This window comes from Camelus bactrianus, chromosome 17, assembly GCF_048773025.1.
Source record: "Camelus bactrianus isolate YW-2024 breed Bactrian camel chromosome 17, ASM4877302v1, whole genome shotgun sequence".
Taxonomy (NCBI): domain Eukaryota; kingdom Metazoa; phylum Chordata; class Mammalia; order Artiodactyla; family Camelidae; genus Camelus; species Camelus bactrianus.
This window is the reverse complement of record NC_133555.1, coordinates 37463450-37488125: the sequence shown is the minus strand read 5'-3', so window position 1 is coordinate 37488125 and position 24676 is coordinate 37463450. Positions and strand designations below refer to the sequence as shown.

General features: G+C 39.8%; 2 protein-coding genes across 6 annotated transcripts in view; one reads left to right on the top strand and one right to left on the bottom strand.

The window, feature by feature from the left end:
* Window positions 1-4437: 4437 nt before the first annotated feature.
* Window positions 4438-9443, bottom strand: KIAA1143 (KIAA1143 ortholog). Its single transcript, XM_010945972.3, has 3 exons — window positions 9257-9443; window positions 5595-5739; window positions 4438-4934 (listed from the first exon to the last, which is right to left on the bottom strand). The coding sequence occupies exons 1-3, from the start codon at window positions 9362-9364 to the stop codon at window positions 4720-4722; spliced, it is 468 nt and encodes a 155-aa protein (XP_010944274.2). The 5' UTR covers window positions 9365-9443; the 3' UTR covers window positions 4438-4719.
* Window positions 5738-24676, top strand: part of KIF15 (kinesin family member 15) — a 63671-nt gene continuing 44732 nt past the window's right edge. For 3 of the 5 annotated variants that reach the window (XM_074345061.1, XM_010945940.3, XM_074345059.1), the window contains exons 1-5: window positions 9485-9643; window positions 17975-18017; window positions 18526-18709; window positions 20232-20308; window positions 24163-24200. In XM_074345061.1, the coding sequence (XP_074201162.1) occupies window positions 9625-9643; window positions 17975-18017; window positions 18526-18709; window positions 20232-20308; window positions 24163-24200 (361 nt within the window). In that variant the 5' untranslated portion in view covers window positions 9485-9624. Of the gene's footprint in view, window positions 5763-7699; window positions 7769-9484; window positions 9644-17974; window positions 18018-18525; window positions 18710-20231; window positions 20309-24162; window positions 24201-24676 lie in introns of those variants that run through there. The other 2 variants (XM_074345060.1, XM_074345062.1) reach the window with 2 other exon arrangements.

The window sequence follows — 24676 nt, the reverse complement described above, 5'->3', positions numbered from 1 at the left end:
TCTCATAATGTATTTTTTAAAAAGAACATTCTTCTAATTGGGCTATGAATTCATGCTTAATCTGCAGAGGGCTATTTAAAACTATAATGTATAGATTTAAATAGGAAAACACATTTAAGACCATTTTATCCTTGAAAAAAAATCAGATTTTGTCAGAGAGAAGAGAAATTACTGGGATTTGAGTGGACATTTTGGGTACTCTGAAGAGCTTTAGATTTTGATGCCTCCCATTGTTGGATCTAATTTCACTTCAAGCTCTGGACTTCTTATTTCTATGAAAAAGGAAGACACCAAATGAATAAAAATTTATGCTGCAGGATGTGTTGGGGGGTGGTTAGTGGTGAGGAGAATGCACATGAGAAGAGAGAGGCAGCAGAAGACAGAAGAGAATAGAAGCCTGTTGACGTGGCTTTACTTGTTTTTAATTCTAGGAGCACGACACTCAGGGGGAGCCTCTTGAGGGAAGAGGAAGGTAGGAGATACTGAGTTCTCAGGTGCCTGCAGGTGGGGCCAAGATGAGAACAGCATCTTGGGGATGTGTGGTGGGGATGCTTCCTTACAACAAAGAACGGCTTCTTACACCTCAAAAGAAGCAAAGAAATCAAAGGATGCTTTGCTGGTGCTTCATGCAGTGTTAATAAGCAACTTAACGGAAACAAGCACATCTAACGTTAAATGTACCCTTGTAAGAAAGGTAGGAGTGATTTTCCACATTCCAGAGTCAAGGAAAAAGAAGATACTTGGCTTGCTTAAAGTCAAACAGGTAATGTCAGAGTTGAATCCCAATCTAGATCCCACTTTTTATAGTGCCAAACTCAGGTAATTTTCCATCACTGAACCTTTCCATTGTGTGAGATGCCAACATTGTCAAGTATGTGTGCTCATTGAAATACACTTATAAGAGTGGAAAAAATTAAAATTACATGCTTTAACCAACGTAATTAGTATATTTATTCCAGCCTTTTTTCTGTTTAGCATTTCTTCCATTAAAAAAAAAACTATGATTATTGTACTACATGTTGCTATTTGATTTAACGTTAGCCTTTGCCCCTCTGTTACAGACTTTGTATAAACCTCATTTTAATGCTGCCTAACTTCTTATTGACCTCCTCACAATTTACTGACTTGTTTCCCTACCGTTTGATATTTAAATTAATGCCATTTTTTCCTTATAAATCAGCTAGTGCACTTAGTGCAACGCCTGACACGTGGTATGTGCTCCTGTTAGCTATTAATATTGTTAACTTGGCAGTGAAACATGTTTGTATATAAAGCTTTTTCATCATTTTAAATCACTGCTTTAGGATTTTCAGAAGGTATGATCTTTTAATTTTTAAAAATTTTATTAATTTTTTGACTAGATGATACAAGCTTACAGTTTAAAGTTCTAAAAGTACGAAAAGTTAAACAGTGAAAAGCCTCCTTCCAACCACTCCAGATAACCAGTATTGTCAGTTTCTTGTTTTCCTTCCAGAGATAAGTGATTATAAACAGGCAAATCTGTTTTCCTCCTTTTTCAAAGACAGACTTTTTTAGAACAGTTTTAGGTTCACAGCAAGATTGAATGGAAAGAACATAGTGTTCCTACACATGTACAATCTCCCTACTGTGAACGCCCTGCACCAGGGTGACGCATTCATTGCAGTCTGTGAATCTACACACCATGAACCCAAAGTTCATAGTTTACACTAAGGTTAAGTTTAAAATATGTGTGTGTGTGTGTGTGTGTTTATAAGTACAGTCAGTTTACAATGTGTCAATTTCTGGTGTATAGCACAATACTTCAGTCACATCAGAATATACATTCATTCTCATATTCTTCACCATAGGTTACTATGAAATATTGAATATGGTTCCCTGTGCTATAGAGTATACACTCATTTATCTATTTTATATACATTAGTATCTGCAAATCTCAAACTCCCAATTTATCCTTTCCTACCCTCTTCCCCCTCTGGTAACCGTATGTTTGTTTTCTATGTGAGTCTGATTCTGTTTTGTAAATAATTTCATTTGTCTTTTTTTTTTTTTTTTTTAAGATTCCACTTTAAGTGATATCATGTGGTATTTCTCTTTCTAGCTTCACTTAGAATGACAGTTTCCAGGTCCATCCATGTTGCTGCATGTGGCATTTTTTTTTTTATGGTTGAGTAGCACTCCATTGTATAAATATACCACAACTTCTTTATCTAGTCATCTGTTAGTGGACACTTAGGTTGTTTCTATGTCTTGGCTATTGTAAATAGTGCTCCTATGAATGTTGGGGTGCATGTGTCTTTCTGAATTAAAGTTCCCTCTGGATATACGCCCAGGAGTGGGATTGCTGGATCATATAGTAAGTCTATTTTTAGCCTTTTGAGGAATCTCCATACTGTTTTCCATAATGGCTGCACCAAACTACATTCCCACCAACAGTGTATCCCTTTTCTCCACATCCTCTCTAGCATTTATCATTTGTGGACTTTTGAATGATGGCCATTCTGACTGGTGTGAGGTGATACTTCACTGTAGTTTTGATTTGCATTTCTCTGATCATTAGTGATATTGAGCATTTTTTCATGTGCCTATTGACCATTTGTGTGTCTTCCTTGGAGAATTGCTTGTTTAGGTCTTCTGCCCATTTTTGGATTGGGTTGTTGGTTTTTTTTAAGTTGTACAGTTAACTCTTAAGAGTCATGCATTCTATAGGTTTGGATAAATGTATGACATGTATCCACCATTATCGTACCATACAGAAGTTTGCCCTAGTACTCCTTTGCTTTCCACCTATTCATCCCGCTCTCCTCCCCACCCACTTATCTTTTTACTGTCTTTCATAGCTTTGCCTTTTCCAGAATGTCATGTAGTTGGAGTTGTACAGTATGTAGCCTTTTTGAGTTGGTTTCTTTCACTGAGTAATATGCCTTTGAGTTTCTCCATGTCTTTTCACAGCTTGATAGCTCATTTCTTCTTAGCGCTGAATGTTTCATTGTCTGGATGTACCAGTTTATTTATCCATTCGCCTACTGAAGGATACCTTGCCTGTTTCCATACTTTGGCAGTGTTCAATATAGGTGCAATAAACATCTGTTTTCAGGTTTTTGTATGGACATAAGTTCTCAAGATCTTTGGGTACAAATCAAGTGATGTAGTTGTGGGATGATATGGTCAGAGTATGTTTAGTTTTGTAAGAAAGCACCAAGCTGTCTTCCAAAGTGGCTGTACCATTTTGCATTCCCACCAGCAATGGATGAGCATTCCTGTTGCTCCACATTCCTGCTAGCATTTGGTGTTGTCTGAGTTCTGGATTTTAGCCATTCTAATAGGTGTACAGTAGCAGCTCATTGTTTTTAATTTGTGCTTCCCTGATGACACAGGAGGTGGGGTACTTTTTCTATTATTATTTGTCATCTGTGTATCTTCTTTGGTGAGGTATCTGTTCAAGATGTTTTAACTGTGTGTCCAGCTTCTGTTGCCCACAGGTTCACAGAGAACTTTCAGTGGGAGGTAAACATTACTTCTGCAGATACACCAGAGACCCAGCTTGTTGGCTCAGGGAGAAGCAAGGGCAATGGGAAAACTGACTCTGTGCCATTATCTCCTCGGGATGCAGGGAAGAGGGAAAAGTGTACTGGTGCACAGCTGGATTGGTGTAAGGAGAAGCCTGGGAAGGACAGAGTGTCAAGGTAGCAGGACAGATGGTTGTATTCTAGGACCCCCACTGCAGGTTCAGAAGGATCCAGGCCCTGGAGAGAACAGAGGCTGTGATGGGATGAACAGCAGGAGAGTTATGGCTAGACTAGGGAGAATTAGGGGAAATAGCCACATGAATATAAAGTTCAGGGTCCCATCCTGCAGCTTAAGAACTCAGTTACCTCTCCCCAGCAGCTTCTGGGACCGGGACTGTGCTAGCTGTGCCAGTCTCTGAGGAAACATTCACATCAATGATGATAACTAATGGTCCCTTAATCCCAGCTTCTGGGACCATCTTTGCCTTCACCATGTTAAACCTGGGGCTGCCATTAGCCTAGAACGTTTGTGGGGCAATGGAGGATTCCTAACCTCAGGCCTGGACAGATGCCTCCTGTCAAGCCTTTCTCCTGTCAGAAAGACTTCATGCATGACTCGGGAGAAACCGTAGGTTGGTAGATGTCCGTCAAAAGACTGTTTCCGTAGCCGCATGAATATTTTTTCATTAGAGTCTTACTTGTTCAAGCTCCACTTGTATCTCTCATCTTGCCAGAGCTGTCAGAGGGCTCCCTTAGCAGGAGCTGGGGAAGTACTGCAAATAGGCACATGCCGTCTCCCCCATCCAAAGTGAGGTTCACTAATGAGGAAGACAAATAGGGGATCTGTTTAATTACGAAGTCCTCTGTAGCTATTAATGTCAGTTTTAATTTTACTGACTTGAAAAAATGCTTGTGGTATAAGGTCAAGTGAGAAGCAAGACAGAGAATGTATGGAATACAATCACAGTTTTGTTTACAAAAATACAATTTACATACACATCCCATACATGGGAAATAAAATGTTAGTGGTAGTTAACGTCTACAAAGTTAGCAGTTCAGGTCAAAAGGGTATTGATGGACATACATAGTTTTTATCTTACTGAATGTTTTCTGTATTGTCTAAATTTTCTCCAGTAAACTTGTATTATCTTTAGAATAGGGGAAAAATGTTATTTTAAAGAATACCCCATATATTCTTAGGGAAAACTAAGTCCAAAGTGTTTATTTACACTTAATCATTTTCATCTTCATTGTCAAATGAAAGGAGGCTACTGTTTTTGATTTGTTTTTGTGAGTTCTTTTTAACTGAGTCCTGCTTATTTATTTCATCTTCTTTTGCTTTCTTCTTTTTTGAGCTTGCTGTTAAACCTGAATATTTTTCACCTGAGGAACGCTTGACTGGTTTTCGATACATAATTCTTCCATCAGCTGAAGCTGGTTCTTCATCTGCAGCAAAAAGAAAGTTAAAAAACTTTCTCTCCTCATGATTTTGACTTTATTGGAGAGTCAAATGGCAAGAAAATCTCATACTGTACTTAAAGATGTCTTTGAGTCAGTTCAGTCTGGTCTCCTCCACTGCTGCTAGCCATATGCCCACAAGACATGAGGTTACTTAATAAACACTCTCTTACTAAAGTATTCAGTAATATTGCCAGTCCCCGATACATAACAATCAAGCTGTATTTTTAAGTATTTTTGAACAGTGCCAGAGCTCCAGCATTTCCCCCTAAAGCAATGTAGTAAGTACTTACAAATAGTGAAAAAAAATACTGTATGGCATACCACACTTCAGGCACTACTTAAATAGACCTCAGTTGACTAGTTTGTAAGCCTAACCAGTTATTTTTTTTTAAAACAAGATGTTTTTACTTGAATTTGCACTTAATCCTTATAACAAACCAATAAAGTAGGCACAATTATTGTCCCCATTTTACTGATGAGATAACTGAGGCTGAGAGGTGAAATGATTTGTTGAAGGTCACACATCTGATAAGTGTTAAAGCCAAAGTCTGACCTTCTCCTTCAAATATACCATACTATTATATAAAATGATTTCATACCTAGCTCCTTAAATTGTTAGGAAAACCAGATTACTTTCAGATATACCTGCTTTGGCAGCCTTGATTTCGGCTTTAATTTTCATGACTTCTTCAGCTGACAGGTCTCCCTTTTTTAAAACCACCACTTGGGGCTGTTCATCTTCTTTGTCACTGTGATCGCCATCTTCATCTGGGAGCTGCGTCTGGATTCTCTAGAGGAAAACAAACATAACGTGTAAGTTGCTGACCTTGAACTAAATACAGTTGCTGTCTCTCTGAGAAACTCTAATTACTAATGTGAGAAGGGTAACTTTATTGACTACATGTGTTTGGTAATGAATTTTCAAGTAACTCTTAAGAGTCTAACCTTGCCACACTAGGGAGGAGATCCACCAGCCAGTTACCCTGGGATGCCTGTCCAGGGGGACTGATTTCCATCTCAGCAGGACCCCAGCACGCAGGTCCCAGTGTCAGGGGCCCTCTGCTTCTTGTGCTGCCAGCACTCAGCCCACTCAGGGCAGTGCTGACCTCCATCGGTCCTCTCTGCTCTTCAACCCTTTTCACTTCCATCTCTTCTCAAAAAGTGACAAACAAACAAACAAAAAAACACCACCAAAGTACAGAAAGCAACAAGTAAAAGGTCCACTTTCTCCCACTTCTGCTCATCTCTCCTACCTTCCAGGAGGTTATCTGGTGGGTATCCCATCAGCTGTTTTGTAAGTGTATAAAAAACATACACTTTACATAGCACTATGTGACATGCTTTCTTTTTTCTTTTCAAATTATGAAATTTCCCAAGCGTAAAAAAGTACAGAGAATAACATAACAGAAACCATGTACTTACTCTACACATGCAGTAAATGGTAACATTTGGCTAATTGATTCAGATTTTTTTTTAATGTCAGATATCATATAAGACTTGCTCCTCCAACTCTTACTCAAAAAAAATTTTGCACAGTACCTTGAGATATATATGGCATCATGTTTTTCAAAATCACTGCCTAGCATTCAGTTATATATATGATCATCTCATGGTTTATCTGACCTGTTCTTTTTAAGTAAAAATTTTGGTTGTTTCTAGTGTTTTTCTTCTATAATAAAAATTTTGCACATTTTGTTCACTTTGGTGAACTTAAATATAGATAAATCCTGGACATGGAATTGCTAGGTTGAAAGGCATAAACACCCCCACCACACATTATTCAAATAATGTGTTTTTAAATGTTTAAGTTTAATGTGGTTTTAAGTTCACCTCTCACAGAGCCTTCCTTGTCTCCCAAGCAGGGCAACAAAGCCCTGCAGAATCTGGCCTCAGTCTACAACCAGAACTATAGTCACAGCTTTATCCTCCACCATGTCTATGGCTTCTGGACTCCAGCCAGGTTTGAGTACTGCAGATCCATGAACATATTAGCTTGTTTGCCTCCTGTTGCTGAACAAGTTCTTGGGGCCTAGAAAGCCCCACTGACCTTGGCCAACTCCTCTCAAGCTGCCTTCTAGACTTAGATCCTTCAGAAGTGCTTTCCTGATCTCAGCAGCTTTTCTCACACTGTGCATGGCTCACAGGCGACATGTACCACTCTGTGCTATCAATATTTTTCTGTCCCGTCTCCACTAGGCAAGCTGCTTCGAGAGAGGCACTATGTGTTTCATCTCTGTATCTAGAGGCACAGAGCCTGGCAAACAGCATGGACAAGAAATGTGTTTACCTACTCATGAATGACCAATAGGATGAAAAATGATTAACCTGAAGCCCTGGCAAGTTACTTGCAGGCACACTCAACCATTCTGTCTACATCCCAAATCGGCTTCATCACTTGACAAGTGCATTCTCTTGAATATCCATGTGAGTTTATTGTTTATTCATTAGTTTTGCCCATGTTTCTCTGAAAGGTTCCAATAAATGACCATTAATAAGTATTTTTAGCCAAGGAAATGGGGAAGTGAAGTAAAATCAACCCTGGTGTTCATCAAATTGAGAATCATTAATTCTGACTCTTCTTTTTGTTTATGCAACTGGCTGTAAAACAAGAGGGACAGTCTATGGAATAGTGGCAGCAGTCACTGAGGACTGTTCAGAGCCACTCCTGAATTAACTCTCAAGAAGATGAGTAAGACAATTTAGTTCAAGTATATATCGATTTCCCATGAAACTCTTCTTTTTGTTAACAGATCACCAGGATGATTATATTACCTAAATGATGAAGAATGAAGTTGGTTTCACAAACATAGGCACATGAGGTAAGGAAAAGTGTCTTGATTAAACATGCAAGCCCAAGTCACTGATATTAACTGGAAAGCTTTCCCCTCTCAGAGCTCTTCTAAGATAGTATCCTGAGCTGTCATCTTCGAGGTGTTAACTATGTACACACAAGATCATCACTAGGACCTGAAATATACTATCAAATTAGGTCTCCTATTCTCCTCATGGCTGAATTCACATCCCTTTTCTCAAACCTCACCCTCTTTGTCATCACTTTTTCTGGTCCTGGGGACCAGTCACTCCCTGAGCATGTTATCTCTAACCAAACATGGCTCCTTGTTGTCCATACGGCCTCACCTCCATCAGTCCCTCAGTCACTTATACACATGGTCAATCCACGACTCACCATCTCTACACCTTTATGCCTGCTGTTCCTTCCATCTTCACCTGCTGACCTACCCATGCTCAAGATTCAATCTAAATATCCCCTCTTCCATGAAGCCTTCCCTGATGATAAGCAGTCATCTGACCAATGTAACCTGTCATCCACTACTTGGTAGCAGGCACTGCACTAGGTGCTGGGAAATTACAGAGGGATTAAGATACTGAGTGTGTTTGATTTAGTGGTGGAGATAAACAAGAAAGCAAGTAATTGCAATGTAAAGTGATGAGTATTGCAAATAAGATATGGATAGAGTGAAGAGAAGAACAGAGGAGTAACTGGGGAGGTTCAAAGGCCTTCACAGAAGTGGTGACCTGTTAAGGCAGAGATGAGGCAGGCAGGAAGGTGCTAAAGAACATGGCATTTTGGAGATCCATCTACTTGTCCTTTCAGAGACTGGCACAGTGCCTGGGTTTAGCACGTAGTCACTGCATTAACTGCACTTTTGTGTCTTACTAAGTTCTAGGTGACTTGAGGGGTGAATCTTAGAGCAAGTGCTAGGCACCAAGTGCTAAATTAATTCTTTATTTCTCCAAAGATGCCCTAAGCATAATATTCTCTTTCTATTAAAAGAGGTAGGGCAGGTTTTGATGTGAACCAGTTCAGGTGGAAGCCTGGGAGGGCTCAGAAGTTGACTCCCACCGATTCCCATTCCTAAACCATTCAGGCGTGGCGTCTTCCTGAAGTCGGGTCATTTGATCGAGTGGCCTTAATTTTTTTTATCGGGAAAGTGGGACGACGCTACTACCCACCTGCCAACTACAGGTTTTGGAATAAGCAAGTGAAAATGAAGAGACAGGAAAATGACCTTTCTTAACCATCTACCAAGGACGAGGCGCTTTACCTGCGTCAAGTCATTTTCAAGAACACAGCAGTACTCTGAAAACGACCAACAGCTTCCTGGGCGTAAGAGGCTGTAGTTTTAAGAGGCTCGGTCTGGGGTCCGAGGCCACTCGGATTGGGGGCCGGGCGCGGGTGGCAGGAGGGACCTGTCAGTATCTGGCCTCCAAGTGAAGGCAGAAGCCGGAAGTGGCGGGGCGGGGCGGGCCGCGCTTCTGAGGTAACGCGACTGGCCCCGGCTCACCTTGGTCTCTACGGTGGGCCCTTCCCTGTAACCGACGCGTTCCTTGAAGCGGGCCAGGAATGCCGGCTCGGCTGGCCGCACGTACGACACCTGATTCCTCTTGCTCATGGCCGTTCAGGGGAAAAACTGGATTCCCGGGCCGCCTCGGGACTGTGCAGAGGCGACGGCGCCTACTCGTGACGTCACGTCGGCCCCTCCCCTGGCTCAAGACTGGGCAACATGGCGGCTTCCGTACTGGCGTCAACGTCCCACCTGGGCGCCAAATTCAAATTGGCGGCCATCTTGAGCTGACGGGATCGCCGCGCATCGCGCGGCTGTAAGTGAGGGCGCTCGGTGTGTCCGTCTCCGGATCGAGGGGTGAGGGCACCATGGCGCCCGGCTGCAAAAGTAAGTGAGGGGCCCCTGTCCCCGACCCCAGATGCAAGGTTCTCTACTAGGCGTGAAGGGCTGGAGCGGACTGAGCGGCGGTGGGCGTTTGGAATCTCCCTCCAAGACAATACATGGATGGAACAGCTCGCTTCCTTTCCTTGTGTGAATTGGGCTCATGCTACGAGCCAGGCGCAGTTCTAGGTACTGGGGCTGAGCAGAGAACTGGAACCGAGAGCCGTCATCCAGGAGCTTGGTTCCTGAGCGCCCTGCTGGTTCTTCCCTCCGGTCCTCGGCCTTGCTGTTCCTTGCGGGACTCTTCCCTAGTCCCGCCCGATCAGGGATGCCTCTCTAGGTGTCCTTGCCTGAGGGCTGGCCCAGGCTCTCGCACATTACTGACTTTCCTGAAGGGGAGAACTTACTCTAGCTCCACACACGTTTTTCTCTTTTGGAGGGTCCACTATAGACTCTCCTTAGATAAAAGGACTTTTAAAGCACTGAATTCAGCAGTGTCTTTATATTCTCACAATCCGTATTTTCTCCTCTCAAGGAGACCTCTCCAATTTCTTTTTCTCATGGAGAGCAGCCTGTCATGTTTGCTTTTGATAAATCTTTCAATTGTCACTAATTTCTTGGACCTTTGCTTTTCCTGAATATGTGCCCCACCTCTTACGTTGTGTAACCCTGTAAGGAGTCTGCTTTTTTAAAGCTGATTTTGAGCTGATTTGATGAATCTGTCGACTGAAAGAAAATGCACAACCTAAAAGTTGAGAGTTATGTTGTATTCGGTGGACTTTCTGAGGACTGTAGCCCAGGAGGCAGCCTCTCAAATTGCTCTCAGACTGTTCTGCCCAGGCAAGGGAGAAGCCAGGATATACAGGAATTTTGCAACAAACACCAGATAGTCAGAACGTCAAAAGATTGCTGTTAATTACAAAAAGCCAGATATCTCAAGTTAAGTAACTTGGCACTTTCTGTGTATGGGAAGGTCCAAAGTTCTGGGCTCCTTGAAATCATTCCTTTGATATACACCTAGCTATCTAGGGTCGGTATCTTGTTTTCCACATCCTGAATTCCCTTAAGATGCACCCTTGTAGGTGGCAGCAGAGGCCGGGCTGCCTGCTTGTCTTCATCCTGAGTTCCCTCCACTCATTGTCTGGGGCTGCAGTAGCAGCTGATGACTCGACGACCAGAGCATCCTTTGTTTACTGATATGGCTGGCAATATTTTTCATTCACAGATCTTAGTGAATGGTATGAATGGTAATGAGACAATGCCCATATTAGAAGATTGAAGAAATTGTGAACTTTTGTTATTTGAGCCTTCCAATAACATTGTGCTTCTAGCTGTCAATTGTAATTATTTTCTTATGTGTTTGTTTGTTGTTTCCCTAACCTTTTAGGTCAGTCATACCATTACCTGACTACCTCATTATGCTCTCTTTTTCCATCTAAAATGTTCCTTTTCCTCTACCATTTTCAGTATTCAGGGAATATTGGCAGACACATTGGTACATTATTGGACCAAAATGTTCATCATACTTTCTGCACAGTTACAGTATTTGTTCAGTATTTTTGGACTCAAGCAAGAGAATTTATGCCTATGATATAATTAGAGCATCTGTTTATTTAATGGAAAGTGATATATGTACGTGACTGTCCATTAAAGGATTCTGTCCTGTCTGTACATATCACTTTTTAGAAGTGATGGGAGCAGGGATATTCAAAGCTCCCTTTTATCATGGTGGTGATTTCCACAGGGAACTCTCCAGCTCCCTTAAGTTTGTTAGCAAAGTTGAGGTTGATGACATCCCAGGTAAGTGCCCCTCGCAGCAGCCTAGGGACCTGGAACATGAGGTGGGAACACAGGAGGAGAGAAATGCAACCCTCATGAAATTGACTGAGTTTAAGATTCCCTTTCTGAACATAATCATATTTGGTCAGATGATCTATAGCTATTTATCTGGATGGCAGAGTAAAACATCTATGGTCTTTTTAAAGCAAGAATACTTTTTTTAAAAAATTTACTGTTTTGTTGATGTTTTGCTTATACATAATAAAGGACACAAATTTTAAGACTACTAAAGGAATTTTTGTAGTACAATGTATAAATACACTCTTGTAAATATCACTCAGATCAAGAAGTAAAACAGTTCTTGTACCCCAGAAAGTTCTCTGTGACCCTTCCTAGTTAATAACCACACTACCCCCAAACATTACTCTGATTTCTGTCACCAGTAGTTAGTTTTGCCTATTCTTGAACTTCGTGGAAATGGTACAGTATTTAGTCTTTATGTTTTAGCTTCTTTTACTGAATGTTACGTGTATGAGCATTGTTCTTTGTATGTAGCAGCAGTTAATTCTTTCTCATTGTTGCTTAGTGTTCCATTATGTCAGTATACCACAATTTGTTTATTTTTCTATTGATGGTCATTTGGGCTTCTAGATGGGCTGTTATGAATAAAGCTACTGTGAATATTCTTCAACATATTTTAAGTTAAACACATTGAGGACCTCAGAATCTGTATCCTATTGTTGTTCTTTGACTGTGAGTCTGTTACTCAAAACTGCTCAAGTTCTCAGCCTCTTAGCTGCAGTTTTCAGAATCTGCGATCTCTGAGGGAAAAATCAGCCTCAGATGCTGTGTTCACACTTCTGTGCTTCCACCCCCTCTTTGATTCTGGCTCCACAGTTTCTGACTGCCTTGGCAGGACTCCAAGCCTTGACTGGGGGGACACAAATATTCATACCATAGCAGTGATGAAGAGATGACATCTGGTGTTTGTGCAGAATAAAGGGGTTGACTGCAGTCATTGACTACTGTTAGCACAGTACACTGTGTCTAAGGACAGCTGAGATTTAGGTGCCTGTTTTGAACTTGCTCCCCCCAGAACCTCCAAAACATCATCCAAGTACCGTTCTGACTTAAGCTGTTTTATTTTCTGCTGTCAGGATATATGACGCCTGTTCACATTACCGATTCTAAACGTAGTTTTCTTCTTTCTCCAGCTCTTCATAAGAACCTGATTTCAGCTTTCCTAACATGAAAGCTTTCCTTTTGGATCCTGGCTTTGTCATACTTGTTTTTACTTTTGCTAAGGGTTCAGAGAGACTGTTTCTTTGATGCCAGGCCTTGAGGGAATTGTGACGGGCAGGTGGGAAATTGGGCAATCCGTGGTCTGTTTCCTGATTCACAGACATTCATTGGGGGTTCAGCTGGAGAGGCTAGTCTGCAGGAATCAAATTGTAGTGTGACACAATTTGCTTGGTGCTCTTATGCTTAAGGCAGGATAGAAATTAAGAAGTCCTTTCTACTGATGTCCTAGGATTCATTCATTCAGAGATGATTATTGAGTGCTTGCTGTGTGTCAGGCACTGCTCTAGATAATGCTTTATAGTAGATTTGGGAGAGAGAGTAAAAAATTAATATGTATTAATGATAGCAGTAGTAATACATTCTTTGAAGAAAAATAGGGCCAAGAGTGATAGATGGCTGGGAGGGTGGGGGAAATGCCTTATTAGGAAGGTGCTGTTTGAGTTAATACCTGAAGAAATTGAGGAAATGTTCCAGGCAGAAGTTACAGCAAGTGTAAAGGTACTGAAGGGCGGCATGTTCTAGAAATAGCCAGGAGTCTAGCTTGGCTGGATGGAACAGGAGTGTGAGGGGAAATGAGTTGTGGAGGTGGTAGGGAGAGAGGCAGAGGCACCGGGCAATGGAGAGCCCTGTAGGCTCTTGTGAGGGCTTTTCCATCTCTGACTGAGATGGAAAGCCACTGCAGTTTTGAACAGGAATGACTTTCTGTGACACACACTTAATATTTATTTTCATAACTTTTAATTTTGCTGTAATTTAAACTTACAGGAAAGCTTTACACATCTTAACAACTTTGCATTTTGCCATATCTGCTTTATCATTCTCGCTCTCTCTTCCCTCACATTCCCAACTGTGTGTATTCATAGTATTTTTTTATGAACTATTTAAGAGTAAAATGGTTAGTACTGCTAAATATTAGTGCCACTAGATACCTCAGTGTGTAATTTCTAGGAACAAGTATATTCTCTTAAACAATCACATTGTGATCAAAATTAAGAAGTTTTACATCAATACAGTGCTGTTGCTAATCCACTGTCAGTCTTTTACATTTGTCAGATGTCCCAATAATGTACTTTTAAAAAAATTTTTTTGAGGGGGAGGTAATTAGGTTTATTTACTTATTTAATGGAGGATTGAACCCAGGACCTTGTGCATGCTAGGCATGCTCTCTACCACTGAGCTATTACCCCCTATACCAATGGTGTACTTGTATCATTTTCCCCCAGGACCAGATCTGATACCGGATCTCTCATTGCATTTTCATTGCATTGACTACTCATCTCTAACTTAAAAAAAAAAATGTTTTTAGCAACTTAATTGAGATATGTCACATAGTATACAGTTTACCCATATGAAGTGTAAAATTCAATGGTTTTTAGTGTATTTGCAGATACGTGCAACTATCAGTATAGTCAGTTTTAGAACCTTTTCGCCTCAGAAAGAACTCTCCTATCCTCCAGTTCTCAGCCGCCTTCCTGCCCATCCCCCACCAGCCCTAAGGAACAGCTAGTCTACTTGCTGTCTGACTCTATTCATCATTCAAAGGGGCATGTTGAAATCTCCAATGTTATTGTTAAATTGTCTATTTCTCCCTTCATTTCTTGTTGGTTTTTGCTTCACGTATTTTGGTGCTCTTTTATTAGGTGATTATATGTTTATATCTGTATTATCTTCTGGTGGCTTGACCCTTTCATCATTATAAAATGTTGCTCTTTATCTCTAGTAACATTTTTGTTTGTTTCAAAGTCAAAAGACAAAACAGTCTGACCACAGTATAGCCACTCCTACTCTCTTGTGATTGCTGTTTGCATGAGACAATCTTTTTTCATCCTTTTACTTTCAATCTGTTTGTATCTTTGAATCTAAAATGTGTTTCCTGTAGATAATACATAGTTAGAGCATGTTTTTTCATCTAGTCTGACAGTCTCTGCCTTTTGATTGGGTGGTGTGATCCATTCTCATATTATTGATTTGGTTGGATTCACCATCTACCATTTACTTTTCATTTCTATGTGTCTCATGTCTTGTATGTTCCTGTGTTCCTCCACTGCTTTCTTTTTTTGAAGTTTTTTTTTTTAATGGTTGCTTTAGGATTTGACATACACATCTTAACAGCATCAGCTTCAGATTTATACTAGCTTAATTCCAGAGATATAAACATTACCCTATGTAGCTCTGTCCCTTTCACCCTCTTTTTTGGTATTATTTTAAATACATTACATCTCTTGTTACAAATCCAACAATACATTACTTGACCATCTTTAGTCATTTCCTTTGTCCCTATACCTTCTTTGTGCTGTTATTGGTAAATATTTTACACATATGCTTCTGTAGGTTATAGGCCCAACAGTACATTATGCACATATTATTTTACACAATTGTTTTAAAATCAAATAAAAGGAGAAAATAGGCATTTCTATCATGTTTTACAATTATATATCACCTTTACCTGGTGTTCTTTGATTTTCTTTTCACATGGATTCAGATTATGGTCTGTAGTCAACTTGCTTTCAGGCTGAAGAACCTCCTTTACTATTTTTTTAAGGTTGGGCCTTCTAGCAACAAACTCTCTAATTCCTCTGGCCTCTATTGTTTCTGCTAAGTCTGTTAATCTAATTGGGGTTCTCCGTAAGTAGTGACTTTCAGCATTTTTACTGTGATGTGTCTGTGGATCTGTTTGTATTTAGCCTTTTTGAAATTTGAACTTCTTGGATGTGTAGATTGTTTTTTTTCTGTCTTTTCTTTTCTTTTCTTTTTTTTTTTATTTTGGGAATGTTTCAGCTGTTATTTATTTGTATTTTTTTTCTGTTCTCTTTCCTCTCCTGATAACTCTCCATTACATGTATGTTGGTATGCATATAGTGTCCCACATTTCTCTAAGGCTCACTTTATTTTTCTTCATTCTTTTTTCTCTGTTCTTTGGCTTTTATAATCTGTATTGATCTACCTTCGAGCTTGCTTGTTCTTTTTTCTGCCAGTTCAAATCTACTGTTGAGCCATTCGAGTGAATTTTTATTTTAGTTGTTATACTTTTCAGCTCCAGAGTTTCCCTTTGGTTCTATTTTATAATTCCTGTCTCTTTATTGATATTCTCTATTCGATGTGACATAGTCCTCATACTTTAAAAAAATTCTTTAATTATGATTTCCTTTAGTTCTGTGCATGTTTGTAATGGCTACTTTGAAGTCTTTTCTGATAAACCCAACATCTGGGCACTCTCACAGGCAGTTTCTGATGCCTGCTTTTTTCTGGTTTATGGGTCATACTTTTTTTGTTTCTTTGAATTCCTTGTAATTTTTGGTTAGAAAATTGACGTCTTAGATATGTCACAGCAGTTCTGGGTACTGGTCTCTCCGCCTCCTGGATTTATTTGCTAGTTTTTGTTTAGTGACTAGCTGTTTTGTTTCAATGAAGTCTGCTTCCCTCTCAGTGTTAGGTCTCTGGTATTGCTCCTCAGGGAAGCAGAGCTTTGGCTGTGCCCAAGTCACCCTGGGGTGACAGTAGTTTGGAGGCGGGATCTTCCTTTCCCTACCACACCCAGCTGTTTAAGTCCAGGAGTTGTCAGCTGATTTCTCTTTTGTTTTCAACAGTGCCCTAGGACATAAATTGCCCTGCAAACTAATCCACTTAAATTCTTGCTCCTTTGAAGGACTAATTTCTGAGGTCTCTGACCCCCGCAGAGGTGCCCCCAACTGTTTTATTCCCCAGTTCTCTCCTGCAAACTAATGGGCCTGCAGTTTAGCTCATATCCTGCGTCTCCTCTAACCACCTTGCATTACAACCTTCACTGTCCTCAAGAGTGCCATTAGGCCTGAACTCTGTGCTATGTTGCAGGTGAAGTCAGCTCATTTGGGGAGACTTTAGGAGCTGTTTTATGGCCAGTCTCTCTCTTGAGGCAAAATTTCAGAGCCAAGGTGTTGGAGTTGGGATGCGGGGACAATGACAATCTCTTTTCAGAGTGACACTCCTGCTCTAGTTGCTAAATATTTGCTTGTATGTGTGTGTGCATGCGTATGTGTATAGCAGCAGCCTGGGGTCCTCTTAACCTGCTTCATTTAGCTGAGAACCACTGCCTCACCAGCCAGGACAAGGGTGATCCGGACCCAGTGTTCTCAGCATGCTATGTCCAAGGTAGAGCCTCATTCTACAAGTTGGGGCTGGGTGAGAGAAGGGACCCTCCACCTCTCAACCACACTCACCTGGGACTTAGCTTCAGCCACAGGTAGCTGGCTGGAGGCAGGACAAGAAACTCTGATAACTTGCTCCTCCTGGGAAGAAAGCGTTTCAATGGGGGAATGGTGGGTAGGGGGCTTCTGGTGGTGTTGGCTGTACAGTCTGGAGCGGGGTGTCCAACTCTCTGAGCTGGGAGGGAGGGAGCGATCATGGTTCAAGTACCAGAGACTCTCACCTTTCCTTTGGAATTCCATTGATTTTCTTGAGTAGCTGTTTATTTGTTATTTGCCTTTGGGACCATTTCTAGACACTCTGAATGGTTATATTTTTTTATGTTACCAGTGTCACTGAGCAGTGCGGCAGTGGAGTTCCTCATTTTGTCATGCTGGAAGTTGAGCTCTGAGTTCTTTTTTAACAGAATTATTCTGCCTGCTGGGTTGAGAACAGATGTAGGTTGGGAGATGAGGGACTGAGAAAAGTAGGGAGGCTGTTATAATAACTCAAGTAAGGCATGTTGCTGGCTTGATTCCATGGTGGTCAGGGCAGTGGATTTGACAAGAAGTTGTAGGATTCTGGTATGTTTTGAAGGCTGAGCCAAAGATGGCTAACAGATTGGATATGAAGTATGAGAAAGAAAGGGGTCAGGGATGCCTTGAAGGTTTTTGACCTGAGTAACTGGAATTAATTGAGATGGAGAAGCATGTTTGAGGTGGGAGTGGAGTTATCAGGAGCTCAGCTTTGGACACATTAAATTTGAGACATTGCCTGCTGGACATCCAACTGGAGATGTCAAGTAGATATGAGTCTGGGGCTCAGGAAAGTGGTCCAGGGAGCAGGTTAAAATTTAGTGAGTCATCAGTATATACATAGCATTTAAAACCATGAGACTGGATGTTGTCACCAAAAGAGCAGGTATGGTTAGAATAGAGAGGAAGATCAGGGCCTGTCCCCAGAGTACCTGCTGTCCGGAGGTCAGGGAGCTGGAGACTAAGGAATGTCAGTGCTGAAGAGCAGGCTAGGTAAGAATGGGGTTTTTATGTTGCACTTTTAAACATTTTAAATGACGTCTTATCTTTTTTTTTCTAGCTGAGTTACGCAATGTGACAAATTGTCAGTCTAATCAACCAAGGTAAGGAAAAAAATCTTGTTAATGAGACCAAAAATAATTAAGCATGTAGTATTCCTAAAACAACCAGTTAGCACAGTAAGGGGTACTTGTTTCAAAATTAAGCTTGGTCCTGAGCTACCCGGAAGTATGGAAAAATCATATCTCCTCCCACCCTCTGTCCTCTCCCCTTCCAGGCTAAAAGAAGGAATCAATAATATAATTCTCCCTTGGAATGACTTATTATTGCTATTAAGAGGGAAATCAGAGACAAGCATAGCTTGGATCTCCTTGAAATCAACTCAAGGAGACTCCCTTTGAGTTGATTTCAAGTAAAGGCTTTTGAAGACAACTGTCGTGAAGCAAATCAGTCAAGGGTGTGGGTCACGTGAGATTCTTTAAAAGAGGTAAATGTAAATGGGTAGATCTTGGGCTTTGTTAGGGAAACTTTCAAAATCGGAAAATTAGAGGCAATATGAGGCTCAGATCCTTTTTCTCCAGTAGACTCAGCTCCTACATTTTTTGTCTTTAGTAATGAAGGTGATGCCATCAAAGTTTTTGTGCGAATTCGCCCACCTACAGAGGGTTCTGGGTCAGCTGATGGAGAGCAAAACTTATGCTTATCTGTGCTGTCCTCTACGACTCTCCGGCTGCACTCCAACCCTGAGCCCAAGACCTTCACGTTTGATCACGTCGCAGACATGGACACTACTCAGGTAATGATAATTCTGGAAACGTCACTTTCCATTTGGAACATAAAAGATTATGTTGTTTGGGAGGTTTTTGTTCCTTGTCTCTTTAGTTTGATAGGTCTCAAGATAAGGAAGCTTAAATGTTCCATAAATATTTTAAATGTAATTTTATTAAATATTTTTCTTCCTTCATCAAACTTCATGCTAGAATGACAAGCCTGCTCTACTTTCCCTCTCCAACCAGTGATGGAGTTTAGTGAAGGTGTACTTTTTAGAGCTACCTGAATGATTGACAGGCATAGTTGAACTGCCTGGTTTAAGAGAAATGTCTCAGTTCTCACCGCTGTGACACAAATATCATGCACTGGGTGGCTTAAACAACAAACATGTATTTCTCACAGTTCTGGAGGTTGGGAAATCCAGGATCAAGGCCAGGAGATCCAGTGTCTAGTGAGGACTCACTTCCTGGCTTGTAGGCAGCTGCTTCTCACTGTGTCCTCACATGGAGAGAGAGAGAGAAATCTCCGTGCCTCTTCTTGTAAGGGCACTGCAGGCACATGTCGCTTTATCATGCTCTGCAGATACTGTGTTTTTTTACAGTTGATGCTTTGTGGCACTGTGCACTGAGCAACTCCATCAGCATCGTTTTTCCAACAGCATTTGATCACCTCATGTCTCTGTCGTGTTTTGATCAATATTTCTTGAAATATTTCATACTTTTTTGTTATTATTGTATTTATTATGTTGATCTGTGATGTTACTATTGTAATTGTTTTGGCATATTTTAGCAACAAAGTATTTTTTTAAGCAATAAATTATTTTTGAATTAAGGCATGTGCATTGTTTTCTTAGCAATGATGCTATTGCACACTTAATAGACTCTAGTATAGTATGAATATAACTTTTATACTCACTGGGAAACCCCAAAATTTGCGTGACTTGCTTTATTACTGTATTCACTTTATTGCACTGGCCTTGACCTGAACCCACAGTATCTCAGAGGTCTGCCTGTACTCCCATCCTGAGGGCTCCACCCTCATGACTAATTACCTGCCAAAGACCCCATCTCCAAATACCGTCACCCTGGGGATTAGGAATTCAGTATATGAATTTTGGGGAGGATACACACATGCGATCCATAGCAGAGTGATAGATTTAAGGTTACTGTGGCATCAGTAATTTTTTCTAATTAAGGACATACGTAAAAATGAAAATCAAAATCAGATATTGATTGTTTAGTATAAGCTTGTGGGAAAAGCACTGAAGAACAAATAGGGCTATGTAAATGCTAATACCAGTATAATATTGCATGCAATATGCTAAACAAAATTCTATATAAAGTCTAGATTTGCACTTTAAATTTATAATTGTATAGGAGACTAATGGACATAATTAAGTTTACAGTTTTATCATCTTAGATGTTTTTGCCCTTTTTCTACAGTGGAAATTTTCATGTTATTTCAAGTGTTAAAAGCAAAGCACACAAATTTAGGAAAAATGTTTTCATTTTTATGACATGTTAACATATTTGGTTCTTCATTTGTAGGAGTCTATGTTCTCAACTGTGGCCAAAGGCATTGTGGAGTCTTGCATGAGTGGATATAATGGTACCATCTTTGCATAGTAAGTTGCTGACTGTGTCTTAATACAAGGGTATAATAGTCAATGCTTCTGTTTGTTTCCTATGGCTGCTGTAACAAATGACCACGTATTTAGTGGCTTGAAGCAACACAGATTTATTATCTTACAGTTCTGTAAGTCAGAAATCTGACACAGGTCTCACTGAGCTGAATGAAGGTGTCAGTGGGGCTGTGTTCCTGTCTGAAAGTTTGAGGAGAATCTATTTCCTTGTCTTTCCTACCTCCTGGAGGCCGCCCACATTAATTGGCCTACAACCCCCTTTCTCCATCTTCAAAGCTGATGGCATGCAGCTCTGGCTCTTCCTTAACCAGGATGCTCTCTGACTTCAGCTGGGACAGGGTCTCTATTTTAGGGACGCATGTGATTAGACTGACTCCACCTGCATAATCAAGCTGGACAGGATTAAACTCCACCTCCTGGAGATGAGAGTGTCTACATACATTAGGAATTCTTCTGTAAGGAAGATTCTTTTTTTCTCCCTCATTTATTTATTCAGTTAGTCTTTATATAGTATGGGCTCCTGTATATTTATTTTATACTTTGGATTATAATGTAATATTCATTGTTCTATCTTGTTCATATTGTTCTACCTAGACCATTGTGAGCTATTTAAGATTGGCTTCTTTGTCCCTTTGACATGTCACATCCTTCTGCTTTTGAGCACTTACTTTATGATGCTCCCGGGTCATCTTATATTTTCCCCATCCCAGGCCTAGAATCAGCCATTTTGGCGAAGAGCCCTTGTTCCCTTTATTGGAGAATGGTATTTAGAAACCAAGGTCTGGGCTCTAGGTATGATTGTTGCTATGGAGTGTTACTGCTTTTAGGCCTTCTCAGCAGACAGAGCTAGGTGATGTATGTACGTAGACTAAGTCATGTATACGGATATATCTGTAATTGTTTCTGTATCTATATATATAGGAAGCTAAACTTGAGTTGATACTGATGTCTCTGACTCTAATCCAAGGGTTTAGAATCCACATGGGTTCATTTCAGCCTTCCTTTCTTGTTTATCTGTAACTTGCCTTGCTGACAGTGAGACACTGGGGTCCCACTGCTATCTGTTTATTTTTTTGTTCAGCCCCAATATACATGTAAAGCGGTTTCAGAATTGTTAGCTTGTATCTCTGTGAGGAACACATTTACCAAGTAGTCTTTATGTACAGATCTTATTTTTTTTTTTAAGGCTTACAATTTCTAGTCAAAATCTCATTTTGTAGCTACTTAGGACAGCTCCTTTTCCACCTACCTCCTTCAGTGCAGTATATCCTACACTTGTCATTCAATCAGATGGATTCTGCTGTGGGATCTCTGACATCCTGGTTGATGTATTTAGCTTGTTTATTTAGTTTGCATGCTTTCAAGTTCATCCCTTTTGATGTACAGTGGCCTAGTGTTTTGACAAATGCCCCGTATTTAACACCCCAGTACTGAAGAGAACAGCTCCTTCACCTACCGAGTTCCCCATTTGTCCCCTTTGTAGTCAGCCACTCCCCCTTCCCCAAACTCTTGGGTACACTAATGTATTTTCCATTCCTATAGTTTTACCATTTTTAGAGTGTCATATGACTGGGATCATATAATGTGTAGTCTTTTGGATCTGGCTTTTTCTTAGTAAAATGCATTTAAGATTTGTCTTTGTTGTTGCATTCATCAGTGGCTTATTCTTTCCTTTTTTTGCTGAATAGTATTTAGTTGTGTGGATGTACCACAGTTTATCCATTCCTCTGTTAAAGGATACCTTGGTTGCTTCCAGTTTTTAGTGTTTATGAATAAAGTTGCTATAAATATTTGAATATTGGTTTTTGTGTGAACATAAGTTTTCAAATCACTTGAGTAAATACCTAGGAATACAACTGCTGGGTCATATAGTATAAGAAACTGTCAAACTGTCTTCCAAGCATATATTTAAAACTGAGTGATATACCTGAATTCTGAATATTGGCAGCCTTAAAATATTGGTATAAACTTAATGTTGGGAGGTCTAGAAGGCATTGTGACAACCTTGGCAGTTGTACAAGGTGAATTTTAGTATCATTTTAGATTTATTTCATAAATAGGAATATAATTTGTAGTGTAATTATGTTTTTCCTTTTCTTTTAGCAATAAACTTCCTAATTTTATTTAGAGCCAGAGTTTTTTAATAGGATATAGTGAATTAAGTAATTCATTTTGAGCAGCTGATGCTTGTGTGTGTGTGTGTGCGCGTGTGTGTGTGCGTGCCCTTGTTTCATCCATAATTGGCTCAAAACACAAGAAAAAATAGATTAAGAAGTTTAAAGCTTGGGTTCACATTGCACACACCTTCCTTGGAAATTTGCCTTTGCCTTTCACATTTACTTTTCAGTTGTGTTCAGCAGAACTAAACATTCTTTCTTGAGCAATGAAGCAGATAACTATTTTCTCTTATGTCTTCTCAAGAAAAATTTTTTTTCATAGACTATTTTGAGTGGTGAAGTTAAAAAATGAATTTGAAATAAGAGCCACAGTTACTAGAGATTATATTACTTCAGAAATGTTTTCTTTGAAGATCCTGCAGGCATACTAGTTGTAATATTTAATTTGAAAATTGCTTTTGGTAGTTGAGGGTAGACATAAGAAACATATGGAGAGAAATGAACATTTGGTTCGTTGGTTGGGTGAGCATACTTTCTGGTTTACCTCAGGCAGTTCCAATTCTAGAGTTATTATTAATAGCATCCCCTTCACTTCCATTAGGGCACTCAACAATACCCATTTCTCATTCTGAGTCAACCAAAGAACTTTTTTTCCTAATTCCAAAAGAAAGGGGTAAACAACTAGATTATACTGTTTTCTAGCTCTTGGGCCATTGAACCAAAAAGTAAACTCAAAATTTTGTATTTGTGCTATGAATCCAAGCAAAACGCATTTGACACTCTGACATCTATCCTCAGCATAAACTTAAAAAATTTTTTTAAATTAATTTTTCATTTACTTTTTTTGGGGGGAGGGGTAATTGGCTTTATTTATTTATTTTAATGGAGGTTCTGGGGATTGAACCCAGGACCTCAAGTAAGCTTAAGCATACACTCTACCACAGAGCCATACCCCACTCCCCCATTTTTTTTTTTTTTTTTTTTTTTTTTAGTTTTTTGTTACTCCTGTTTCTCCAGATGACTGAGGAGCTATGACACTGCACAAAACAATCAAGCCTATAGCCTACAGATGTTTTTAATTGCTTTTGTGGGGTTAGTTGGGTTTATTTGTTTAATGGAGGTCCTGGGAATTGAACCCAGGACCTTGTGCATTTTAAGTGGCACACTCTGCCACTGAGCTATACACCCTTCCCTTTTAATTGCTTTATTTTTAAGTGATACTCTTAGTATCTTAAAGGCAGAAATTAGAAGGGAAACTGCTGTATTACTTAGAATAGCAAAATTGGAAACAAAAGTCCAGTTGGTTCTGGTTGAATTATGATATGTTCATGAAATACTATGTAACTATTAAAAATGATGAAGTAGATCTCTATTTACCAACTTAGAAAAATATCTGAGATAAAATTAAGGGGAAAAAAAAGGTTGCAGAGCAGTATGAAAAGTATCATTCTAATTTTGTAAATAAAAATTAAATGAAAACTCTGATGGTTGTATTTGTGTAATCCAAAGCTTTTACCAGACAGTTAAGAGTGGTTAGCTCTTAGTGGTAGAATAGAAGAGAAAGAAAATGGATCATTCATTTTTTTACCTAATGTAATTTTTAAAAAGAAAGAAAATAAGTTCTTTGTGGGGAAATTTATACACTAGTAGACCATATTAAAATAGGGTAGTTTTCTACACTTCATGTGTGAAAATAACATAAAACACTGTTTTTTACAGTGGACAGACTGGCTCAGGGAAAACGTTTACGATGATGGGTAAGTAAATTAAAGATGAACATTTTCTGGCTTAATCTACTCTTTCTATGTTGACAGAACCTAGTACATTTTTGGAAATGAAGGTTGTTTTTTTTTAAGAATTGCATGACCTCATGTATAATTAAAAAGATTACTCAGGCAGCTGAATGGAATAGACGCTGTAGGAGGGGCTAGAGCAGAATCAGGATTAGGAGCTAAGGCAGGTGCCTAGGTAAGAGATGATGGTGAAGACTATGTTGACTCTTTGTATGGTTTTTAGCAGGAAAATGTTATAAAATTATTTGCACATATTCCAATATTATCTGTCCTCTGTGTTCATTTACTTGCATTTTTCTACCCTGTTGCATAGATTTTTAAGGTACAGTTTACAAGGATTGTTTAAAATATTTTAGGTGTAGCAAACCAAGATGACGACAATACTTTAAAATTTGTTTTCTGTAACTTTCTTGCATACACCAGCATTTTATTAGTTCCTT

Coding starts and splice junctions, on each gene's coding strand:
- KIAA1143 (XM_010945972.3), bottom strand. CDS start 9,364: ATGAGCAAGAGGAATCAGGTGTCGTACGTGCGGCCAGCCGAGCCGGCA. Junction 5,740..9,256: donor GGCCCACCGTAGAGACCAAG/GTGAGCCGGGGC, acceptor GTTTTCCTCTAG/AGAATCCAGACGCAGCTCCC. Junction 4,935..5,594: donor AATCAAGGCTGCCAAAGCAG/GTATATCTGAAA, acceptor TTTTTGCTGCAG/ATGAAGAACCAGCTTCAGCT.